At 35.0% G+C, this 12,650-nt stretch overlaps 1 protein-coding gene across 1 annotated transcript in view; it reads right to left on the bottom strand.

Annotated features, from left to right (window-relative positions):
• LOC132706483 (ras-like protein family member 10B) overlaps positions 1-12,650 on the bottom strand; it is a 143,651-nt gene that overhangs the window by 18,765 nt on the left and 112,236 nt on the right. Inside the window, exon 4 of the mRNA XM_060677838.1 lies at positions 9,461-9,627. Coding sequence (XP_060533821.1) covers positions 9,461-9,627 — 167 coding nt within the window. The remainder of the gene's footprint in view (positions 1-9,460; positions 9,628-12,650) is intronic.

The following is a 12,650-nucleotide window of genomic DNA, read 5'->3' as shown; positions in this document are numbered from 1 at the left end:
TATAAGCAATCTAACAATCTTAACCGCGATTTAGGTCTTGTCACCAATATGGGAATCGGTCATCCGAGACAATGCTAATGCCCCTTCTTTAGCTCCGCCCCCTCAAATCTTTCGAACCTTTAGAGTCTTAGAGCAATTAACTGGGATTTTTTATACTCTTTTGATGATATAAACTTACAAGTTGACTTTCTTACTAATAATATAAACTATTTATTTGATATTCATGCTCCATTAAAAACAATTAGAATTAGGAGACCCGCAGTCCCTTTAATTACCGAAAACCTTATACTTTTAATAAAACTTAAAGTACAAAGTTACTTTACAAACTTAAGTTAGATATTGCTTTAAAGGAGTATAGAGAATTACGAAATTTTGTGAACTCCTGTGTGGGAGCCGAGAAAAGGGCATATTTGGCAAGTACATTTAAGGCTGATCCTAAAAATTTTTGGCGTACTTTGAGGAGGAATTTTGACCAAACTTATAGTTTTAATGTTGCTTTTATATTTTTTTGGGCTGTTGGTGGTATTGATCTGGGGTTTGTGTCGGCAAATTATATTAATAAACAATTCGGTTCCAATTCATTCCGTTCTGCTAAAGTGATTAGTATTAAACCTAATGCTCATGGCTCAGACAATATTGATATAAAAATGATTCTTTTCACTACTCCATATTTAGTCGATTATATCACTTTCGTTGTTAACAAGTGTCTGCTGACCGGGTTTTTTCCCGACTCTTGGTAGCAAGGCTGAAGTTATACCCGTTCCAAAGAAAGAGTGTCCAAGTGGCATTAACGATTTTAGGCCAATCCGTTTGTTGCCAATCATCTCAAAGGTTATTAAAAAAAATGAAGCTAGACAACTTCGTCAGTTCCTATGCGATTACAAAATCCTCGTAAACACTCAGTCTGGTTTTCGACCTCTTCACAGCACTGCTTCTGGCTTGCTTCATGTTACTGATGATTCATTGAGAGAAGCGGATTCTAAATTAAAACTCTTGGACTATAGCAAAGCGTTCGACACCTTGGATAATTTCCTTCTCCTAGCTAAACTGGAATTCTTCGGGATAAAAGGTACTGCTCTTTCATTTTTTAATCATTTTCTTGGTCAGAGATACCAAAGGATAGTTATAAGAAATACTCATTCAGATGCCATTGCCTTGGAGAGGGGTGTCCCCCACTGGAGTATTCTGATGATGATGATATTCAGTTGCTAGTGAAGCTTTAAATGTCGGTACTAAAATAAATTTATATCTAAAAATAATTTCGGAGGTGTCTGCGGCCCACAACCTCTTATTGAATACTAACAAAACGCAGATGGTATTATTTGGAAATAAAAAGGAAGATATTGTAAAAAAAGCCTCTTTTAAGATTTCGCTGAATGATGAGATTCTCTCTACTTCTTCAGGCGGACGTAAACATTTAGGAATATGGTTTGACGGTGACATGCGGTGTTCCAAGCATGTCAGTTCGTTGTTACAAAATTCCTTCTATAAGTTGAAGACATTCTGTATTCATAAACATTTTCTCAGTAAAGAAATCAAACTTAAACTCTGCGATATGTTACTTTTATGCCATGTCGTTTATTGCAATACCATCTATTGGCCAGTTATACTTAATCGAGATAAGGAGAGACTTCAATGACTTCAGAATGCTTCTAATTAGTTTTAGTTACAATCTAAGAAAGTATTTCACACTGACCCAAGCTGGAGGAGCGACTGATATTCATAATCGAGACACCTGTCATTGTTTATGATATTGCGTACACTTTGGTAAGTTTCCAGAGATCTTTTAGCTATAACGCAGTTAAATTATTTCCTGAAATACCTTATGCTATAACGTCCCTCTCTATAATAAAGCGTTAATATTGTTTATTAGGACCGCCAGTATCTAGCAAAAGCGACTTTGAGGTTAGTTACCTCTCAGAAGGTCGATTTTGCGCGAAAAATTCACGTAGAGCCCGAAATGCATTTTTTCTTGATCGAGCATTTTCATAGGCTTGCACAATTTTTACACGTTGTTCAGTCGTATATTGCTCCATGACTAATTCTGTTTATGTTTTGAGGTTAGAAATCTCAAATGATAATAAACAAATACAGTGGCGTTTCAAAAATATTTCAGATTGTAATGTGGAAACTCTTATTGAATCACCAGTTATATACAGATTATGGTGTTGGTGCTGGGTTACATGGAAGAGCGAAAATTGCGAATGTCGCCTATCTTGTATTATTACTTATATTGTAATATTTTGTTTATCAATAAAGACAGTCTATTATTATTATTATTAAACTTGGAATTGATCAAAAACGTAGGGTAAATTCGAGAACCCTTACAACTTCGACCACAAATCATTTAAAATAAAAAATATTTCGTTGCCCTTAACTTCGGTGATGATCGACTAGACGCGTATCCGAATTTATCAAGTCGACTTAACGTCAGCACCTGCGTTCCTGTTCCCGTTTCGGCACGTATTTATTTCCTGCTGCGCGTCGACAGGAGTAGTGTTTCATCATTACGACCCGACAGGACATTATTTCGCATTCTACGGAACGACGACGCGGGCGACATCTAATATATTAAACACAACTTAAATCGTCGGTTTCGGCGTGTACGTGTTGCGCATTAATTCGTCGCGCACGGCGTCTCGTTAATTGCGAAATATCGCGCGACGATGACGCGGCTTTATGGCGCCATTTTCATGTCGAGTTTATTGTGAATCTGGGCGTCCGTTTTAGTATTTTAGCGGGCCGGTCATTGCTGGCAAACGCAACCTCTGCCTTTCCTGCGACCGATGCCATATTTCTACAAAATTAATCTTTCTGACAGATTTTTTGTTTTTGAAAACTGATTTTGTATAATTTTGGCTTTCAAAAATTCTATGTATTTATTTGCACGTAAGTTTTTTATTTGCAAATATTAATCGAAAAGAAAAAAAGTGGAATCCTAGTTAAGATCCTAGTCAGGAATATTGTTGCAATACACTAGCGGTCCTTCCTGAGTAAAATATTGACATAACTCTTTTTCGCGATGCCAGGTGCTTCTAAATGCTCGTCACGAAGTCTTTGGAGGGTGCAAATCTCTGATTAAACACTTTGGGCTTTCTGAAATCTGGTGTGAAATCTAAATCATCTGGGTCGGAATTAGGTTCCTCTGATTCTGGCGATATCACGTTTTCTAGTTTTTTTGGGGCGGTGGGTATCGGTACGTCTGCTCCATGAGGTACTGGTCGAATAGCAGAGTCAAGTGTGGGATACACATTACACGATAATCACCATTGTGATTCTTAAGCTCTCGCCATGCCATAGTAACACCAAAGGTGAAACATTTCTTCCTACCTTTTTGCTAGTTTCTTAATGCTTTAACGCAAACCGAACAAACAGATTGACGAGCCCAGTACTTTGTCTAGTCAAATCACATTTAATTTCATAAAAATGAATTTATTTAAAAATCATGAATAATATGTAAAAAAAACATATAGAGCGCTATATCAAAATGACGTCCAAAAATATAGCGTACAGCTTTCAAACATCACAATCACTGTAGACCTATATTCTTTTTTGTTTTTTATGCAAGAAAATTTATTTATTTCAACAGATGTCCACCCAATTACAGGAAATATATAAATATATATATATATATATATATATATATATATATATATATATATATATATATATATATATATATATATATATATATATTGCATAAAAAACAAAAAAGAATATAGGTCTACAGTGATTGTGATGTTTGAAACCTGTACGCTATATTTTTGGACGTCATTTTGATATATATATATATATATATATATATATATATATATATATATATATATATATATATATATATATATATATATATATATATATATATATATATATATATATATATATATATATATATATATATATATATATATATATATATATATATATATATATATATATATATATATACCTCTCACGTATTGATTTACGGATGGAAAAATGTGATGACACTATATTCCGGGATATCATCCGTTCGCTCGTTGAACTTCGACTGGAATCCTGCAGACGTTTCGCCAAAATCTCACTTGGCATCTTCAATGCTCGCGCTTCGAAAACACTTCGAACACTGAGCACGAGCATTGAAGATGCCAAGTGAGATTTTGGCGAAACGTCTGCAGGATTCCAGTCGGAGTTCAATATATATATATATATATATATATATATATATATATATATATATATATATATATATATATATATATATATATATATATATATATATATATATATATATATATATATATATATATATATATATATATATATATATATATATATATATATATATATATATATATATATATAAACACATAAACAAAATTGGCGTATGATATAACACATTTGCCCTAGATGTAGGGACGTAAAATTTTAATTTGCTTAAAAGTCACTCAGAGTTGATTTCTTAACCTCCAGAGACGATTCCCCGAACCTGCCTAATGGTACCTGATGTTCAAATCATCCTTCCTTAAAAACTGAGCCTTGAGCCTTTAAGGAACCGTCTCTGTATAAACTCCAAGCTATCAATATGATATTGATATACGAGTTTTAGACGCCACACCATTAACCCATATTATAATCTAGATCTCAAGTTTTGAGAACAGGAAAAAGTCGCATAAAGCCATATCCGGTAAATATGCTGGCTGACGCATGATTGTGGTTTTGTTTTTGGCCAAAAAGTTTGACACAGGCAAGGATGAGCGAGCAAGTGCATTTTCGCACAATTCCTGACGTTTTTTTCATATTGCTTCTCCTAAACGGCGCATAACTTCTTATTGACCGTACGACCTTGTGGTGAGAACTCTTAATGTACTACGCCACGATAATCAAAGAAAATATAAGCAAAACCTTGACATTTGATAGAACTTGAAGTGCTTTTTTCGGTCTTGGCGATTCAGGATTCCTCCATTGTGATGGCTGGGCTTTGGTTTCGACGTCATGGCTCGTCACTAGTTATGACCTTTCTGAGCCTATCAGGATCATCATTGACGTCAGTTAAAAGCTCTTCGGCAATGCTCCTTCGACGGGCCTATTGTTCAAAATTAAGCAGTTTCCGAACAAATTTTGCTGGTACACGTTTCATGCCCAAAACTTCGGAAAATATCGCATGGCCCCAGCCAATAGAGATGACGTCTTCGACCATTTCTCTAATAGTGATTCCACGATTTTTCGACACCATTTGTTTCACTCCTTCAACGCTTTCATCAGTGATTGAAGTGCTGCGCGTCCAGAGCGAGGTTCGTCATCGACGTCTTTTCGGCCATCTTGGAACAGCTTGTACCACTTATAATTTTTTTTGCTCTTAGTAGATTCAGCATACGCCGATGTCAACATTAAAAGTGTTTTGCAGCACTCCAGTCCATTTTTTAAACATAATTTTATGCAAATTCTATGTTCCATTTTGTTTGACAGCAGACAGACACACAAAATTTTATGCAAATTTGTTCCATTTGTTCCAGCAGAAAATCGCCGAGCACACAAAACACATGTAGCGTTTCTGTCCCATAAAAAAAAGGAAACGCACAAACTGGCTGAAACTGTAAACGTATATTACAAAAGTCACTTCATTTGATTTATGATTAGCAATTGCGTAATCGAATATACCTAGTTTAACCATTACTATTTTTGGTAAAATAGTTGAATCATTTTTTTTTAGTTGATAAAATAGTTCAATTTTTAAAATAATCAATAATTAATTACAGTTAAAGAGTCCCGGTAAGGGAGGGGGTAAAAGGTTAAAAGCCTCAGAACAAAAATAAGCAAATTTTCACCTATCAAAGGGCAAAAGTAACGTACCTACATTACTTAGTAGCGTTTAATTGTGGTTAATGTTTAATGTCCTTTCTTCTGCTCGGCTTGTTAATCTCAATCTCAATAACAACATAAATAAATAAAAATATAGAAAGGTTAAGAAATGTTTTTGTTTTTAATTGGTCATTTGATGCAGTGAGGTTTCCTTTTTGGGGACATCGTTGCATTGAATTTGGGCCTCAGCCTTCTACTGTCTTTAAAATAAATGATCAGTTTGGAATGCCTCTTTGTATGGTGTGTGAATGACGAAAGTATAAAGTAAATACAAATCTTACACTAAAAATATCGGCGTTATTTCTGGTTAAATGGGAGACAAGTCTAGGAACTGAGACTGAAATGACCCATTTTTTTTTAATGTCATTTAATTTGTTTTATTTTATAATGATTGCTTCTAATTACTAGTCTCCTACAAAACATTGTTCGCGTATGGGAAAGTGCCTGAACCTTATTTTTTAGGCCCACTAAATCGTTTTTTAAATCGAATCAGAACACTCTAATAATACTTATAACACTCGAAACCCGATAAAACTTAAAAAAAAAATGTTCTCACAATTTGAAGTCGTCTGTGATAAACCTCTTAACGGATCAAGACGACGGCGAAGTTTCATACGGTTTACCTAACCGATAGGAACCAACTTGGGGTGGCGAATGAAGAAAATTGTTTTAACAAAGCGTTTGCAAATTATCAGAGCGATACATATTTATCAGTGGTGGTGCGTACGGTCCCACGAACCGTCACAGAACAATTTACTCAAACATTTAGTGACGCGAGATCCATTTTGACAAACTCAGAATCAGCGAAGTGCACACATTGTTCGGTTGGACACCCGCTCGTGCATAAATAAATCGACGTGCGAGATTTGATTTTCGGATTATCCCGTACCTGTGTTGCCGGGGTAACATTTGCAGTTCAGGTTCGGTATTTTAATATTTTCGTTTTTCCGAAATCGGTAGTGCATCCGAAGTGCTAGAAACAAACAACCGTCATGACGGTCACGTGCAAGCTTTTGGATCATCCTTTTAAGCAATCAATAAGTGCTCAGAGGAAGATCCAAAAGTTTTTTCTTAGCTTGGCATATGCGGATGTTCTTTGGTATATTCAAGTATTCGGATTATTCCTGAAGAATACAGACCAAATTATAATAATAATCGTAAAAAATCATTTAACAAAATCTGTTGCATTTTAAACTTTACTACGAAAAATAATAAATTACATCTACAGTTTGCTTTGCCTCTCGAAGTGTTAAAGTTTGTTTTCAAAACTTGAGCTTTTTAGCAATCGACCTGAAAAACCAGAATATAACCGCGACCTACCTACCTACGACGTAAGTACCTAATAACAATATATCTCTGTAAGCAGAATTTTAACAGACTTCCCATATGGTAAACCTGCTCTTATTAAAATAGCTACAGGGTGGGCGCCTTATTAGGTTCTGTTTAATTTTAACATTCTGTCTAATGTTAGTGTTTCCGTTTTTGAAATAGAAAGAGCGAACTTTTATTCAAACCGCGTACTTTGTTTAGTCACCTTGGTTTTCCTAAACTTTTTTGACCAATAATTTAAACATATTCGTCGCTAAAATTCCAGTATGGTAAAACTACTAATATAACCTCTGCTATCATTCATATACAATTAAAACAAACTTTTTTGTTCGCCGATACGGAAGAATTATTATCACTTTTTTCATTGGAAAGAATATCTTGATGTACTCATCATTTTACTACTATGATTAGTACTGTCGACACTATTGAATAACAATATATACTAACATTTTTACGAGTATTCATCTAGTTTATTTGTTGCCTACCTAAAATATTGTTCAATTTATAGAGTTTTATGGATTAATTTTCTCATTTAGACTGATTGAACACTTCAATTTGAATCAAATGCCTTTTCCGCCCAAACAAGTTCCTTGTCTATAGATATTGAAGTATAATACGACCAAAAATATAGTGCTATTATTGCTTTGACGTTTTAAGTATTTTACAGTACCTTAACCGCAGACTTTCGCAGGGCAGTCGTAAACCCCATTCCAACAGATGTTTATTGTGCATTCTGCCTGACCTAACGAATTTTTGTAGAAACCAGAAATTTTTATTTGAAACGTAAATGGACTAGTAAAGTAGAAGCGTTTATTTTAACATCAGGTGATATGTATCGTTCTTAAAAGTTTAATCTAACTTGCGATATGTTCGTTTATATTACTGAGGTATTTGACTGTGATCCTTCCAGTAAGTACTTATTTATGTACCTGATTCTCGAGCTTTGACCACGCGAAGCTGTAAGCTGTAAAACCTGTAAATTTATTAGAATCTTTCAATTAAACCTTTTTTGAAGGTTAAAATGAGGAAACCGTTGAATGAAGCAGATGTTCTTCTGTTACGCGGAGTTTGAAGACGAAGTGGAGATGGTAGTCGAACCTAATGACAATTTAGAAGACGAACTCCCTCGGCAAATAAAAAAACGGATCCATTTGTCTTCGAATGCTAAAAAAATTGTTTGGAATGTTTACAATTTTATAAGAAATTCAGAAGGGGAAAAGTTCCGAAGTCAACTGTATGAAAAATTGTACAAATGTGATAGTCAAGAGGAAAGTGAGAGGAGAGAGTTTTTAAAGAGCAACATGCAGATCTTATTAGGCGTATAATCTACGCTTTTATGTGTGAATAGTGTTTTAACCCTAGAAGAACTGCATAAAAAAGTGCCAAAGAATCGTTGCGTTCTTTTTTGGAGAAAATGGATTTTCAATCCCAAACAATTAATAAACGTCAATTGGTAACGGAATCTCAAAAATTTCGCAATGGATGGTGGATTATTTAAATGCAATTGAAAAATTTGACACTCACGAAACAGTAAAAAAGGATGGTGTGATGTGTACTAGGTGTGCCGCCTTCACAATGGAAAACGCATAGTAATTCTTCATTCTGGGTCCAAAAATTGTTGAATGGAAGGATGCCTTATTTTTGTTTGCTAAAAACGTCAAAGATGCATGTGTGGATTACCATGAAAACAAGACCGCGGAATTATTTGAGGACATGTTTGAAAAAATAAGCTGCTGAAAAAACTATCGCCAAATACTATTATCGTGTTGGATAATGCCTAGTATCATTCAGCCCAAATTAGAAAAATTAGAAATACTACTTCAAATAAGGAAGAAATTAAAGAATGATTTCTATTTTGAAGACAGTTACACGAAAAAACAACTTTTGAAATTTTTAAAAACAAAACATTTCAATAAAGACTACGAAATAGATTCCAGAGGACAACAAAACGGACATGAAATCTTGACATTACCCCCGTAGTTGAAAGAGCATATAAGAAGAAATAACACTGGACCAAAATTTAGTGATAGAACCATAAACGTAATTCGTCAAGAGGTAGTTATTGAACTGGGTGACAACATCAGTGATAGTGATGATTTTTTAAGTGATTGATACTTTATTATTATTATATTTAATGTTTTAAGAATTGCGCGGCGAAAAAGATGGAATGGTCACGGGTGAGAGTCTGCTAGGGCTGCAGTTTTGGAGTAATAAACAGTAGGTAAAGTAAATCGCCGGGTCGCTTGTAAAAGCACTATATTTCTGGTCAAAGTCCATAGCTGTAGATCACCTGTATTATGCTGGTCTTTCCCACAGCAGGCGCCCCCAACAGAATGACCTTGATACGGTCCATCGACTCGGGGCTGATTTCGATGGGCGTTCGGCTATCGTCGTGTGAGTCCGTCGAAGCATTCTGTTGCTGGTTTTGTCGCCGCTCCAGAAAATCCAGATCCAACTCTGAAAACAGAAAACATTAAACGTATCGGATACGTTTAGTTTCCGAATACATACTGGCTGTGTATTGTTGTCAAACAATGAGCTTTGCTTTGAACTATATTCTATTTGCAAATGCGGGGAATTATTAAACCTCGTTGTTCATGCAAAAAGACAACAGCGCGACCAACCACTAACATAGTTTAGCATTGAAACTTGAATCTTTATCAATACAGGTATGGAGTACTCGCTTTTGTGTTAATTTAGGTAGTTTGTCAAAAATATGCATAACAGTTATAGATAAATATAGGGTTATTATTTTCGATGTATAGAACTTTAAGTTGGCATTACTGTTCAAGATGGCGACCGATTTAACAGCTGTCAAGTGATTTATTTTCAGTTTGGTTTGGCAATTCATCATGAATTCATCAAGTAAAGCGTAGATTCGTAGAATGGGCCCAAAACGAGATTGCCGTTGTTCCCGATTTTCATAAGCGAATTTTGTTTAGCGATGAAGCGCACTTCTGATTAAATGGCTACGTCAACAAACAAAATTGCCGCATATGGAGCGAAGCTAATCCTCAAGTGTATGTCGAAACACCGTTACATCCAGAAAAACTGACAGTGTGGTGCGCTTTATGGGCTGGTGGAATCATTGGTCCGTAATTCTTCAAAAACTATGATGGCCAGAACGTTACAGTCAATGGTGATCGGTATAGAGCTATGAATACTAACTCTTTCATTCCTGAATTGAATAACTATGATGCCCAGGAGATGTGGTTTCAACAAGACGGCGCAACATGTCACACAGCTCGTGCCACAATCGATTTTTTGAAAGACAAGTTTGGTGACCGCATAATTTCACGTTTTGAACCTGTGAATTGGCCTCCAAGATCTGTATGTGTTTCATCTGAGGTCTGTATGTCTGATGATGTCCGCGTGGGTTAAACAAGTGTAAAATGTCATAAATCAGTATTTTTGGGACCTTAACTGACTTATAGTTTTGGTTGGGAAAGTGACCAATTGCTTTTGAATGGGATTATCCAAGGGTGGTCATTAACATACAATGCAACAAGATTATTACCTAAAGTTTCGGAATTTAAATTCAGGTAAAATTGTGGTTCGTAATAGAAAATAATTTTATACCTACCTGTGTTTAATATTCTTGGGTTTGGTATACTACCTAATTTAAGTTTATTAGTAGTCATTCTTATTTCGTGTTAAATCGTGTGCAAATTATGCAAAGTATGTGCGAGTCTAGTGTATCTCGGGACATGCTCCCGCCCAAATGTAGAAAACACTGTTCTATTGACACTAAGGAAGATATAAACAATGTTTATTTGACTCTCATTGAACGTGGTGCCAACTGTATGGAAAATTGTGAATAATCCCATTTCAGCGAGGAAAAAAAGAAGCGATGCTGACATTTTCTCGAGTGTAGATGAATGTGATCAAGATATAATACGGCGTAAAATTTACCAGCTATATAATTAGGAGGCTTGAAAAAGATTAAGATATACATACAACACATAGGTTTTAGATTAAAAAAAATTGTCAAAAGGCAAGTTTTAATGGAATCTTTTAGAATTCGGAAATGGCGACTGGAACATCTAGAAAAAATTAGGATTTACAGAGAACAACAAAGGCCAATTATTTACTTGGATGAAACCTTGTTCGACATTTACGATACCCCGGAAAAGGGTTGGGTTGACTTAACTGATAAGCGTAAAACAAACGCGCCATCAAAAAGATGTAAAAGAATAACTATTTTGCATGCTGGCTCTAAACATGGTTGGATTCCAAATGGACTTTCTCTGTCTTCGAAAAATATTAAAGATTCTTCTCTGGATTACCATGAAGACACCGCCGCTGATTTATTTGAAAGTTGGTTTAAAAACAAACTAGTTCCAAACATTCCTACTAATAGCGTAATTGTAATGGACAATGCAAATTATCACAGTAGATAGTTGACTAAAACCCCTTCCTCATGTGACACAAAAGCAACAATCCAAAACTACATGTATAATAACGACATTTATTTTCGCGAAGATTATACCAAAAAGCGATTAATTGCGATAATTTTATTTTAGATTTAAACATAAATACATACAACAAAACTTTCCTAACAAAACCATAAAAATTCTAAGCAAAGTACGGACCTATTCGGCCATTTTCAATGTTCGTATTCGTATCAGTTAGTATCTATGAAGAGACTTTACCAGATGATTTGAACATCATCACAATTCCCCTATTGGATTCCGAACTAACCAACAAACGCTACAAAGAATATTTTCAGGATCCTGTTCCTGATGCTACCCGAATTTATGCGAGACAGCGGAAAGAGAAGAGTCAATGAATTCTTTCTGTCTTCCTGATTTCATTATTCCAGCATCTTACTGTAACGAATAAACGAAAAAAGGAATTTGAGATATGTGGTTTAGTATTTTTTTGTTATAACTGAATCTAGTATCGGACAGTTTATTTAGACCAAAACCTAATATAAGGAAGTTATGGACTACAAAAGCCTTCTTGTTTTGATACTCACCTTTAATTTCTCCCATACAATTTTGAATCTGACAGTTGGGTAACCAGATAATGATATAGATATACAAAATCCCACCTTTACGATGGGAAAACCGTCATTTAATAAAACTGATATTACCAATTTTAAGAACTGGTCTTGGATGATCGAACACCAGTCTACTCATCCGAAACGTTAGATTTTGGCTTTTAGAAAAATTCATGAAATCTTATTGATCCATTTTAAACTTTCTCTTTAAAAACTGCTGCCTGTTTCAGTACCCAACAGCCAGCGTTAACGATCGAGCCAGAGTTTAAAGAATCTGTATGATCGACAAGAACACAGCTTATGCAGCTTAGGTCCCCAGAAGTGGAGTCTCGCGCCTTGCCTTGACGGATGGCTTTAAGCTTGAATTATTAGATTTTTTAAATCTTTTAAAGAATAAAATTAATATACAAAGATCATTTGGTTATGGTATCTTACGGACGTTTATACTAAAACACGTTCTGAATCCATTGCTTTCGGT

Source organism: Cylas formicarius, unplaced genomic scaffold (assembly GCF_029955315.1).
Source record: "Cylas formicarius isolate icCylForm1 unplaced genomic scaffold, icCylForm1.1 PGA_scaffold_8__14_contigs__length_24414737, whole genome shotgun sequence".
Classification (NCBI taxonomy): Eukaryota; Metazoa; Arthropoda; class Insecta; order Coleoptera; family Brentidae; genus Cylas; species Cylas formicarius.
Note: the sequence above shows the minus strand (reverse complement) of the source record. Positions and strands in the feature narration are given on the sequence as shown.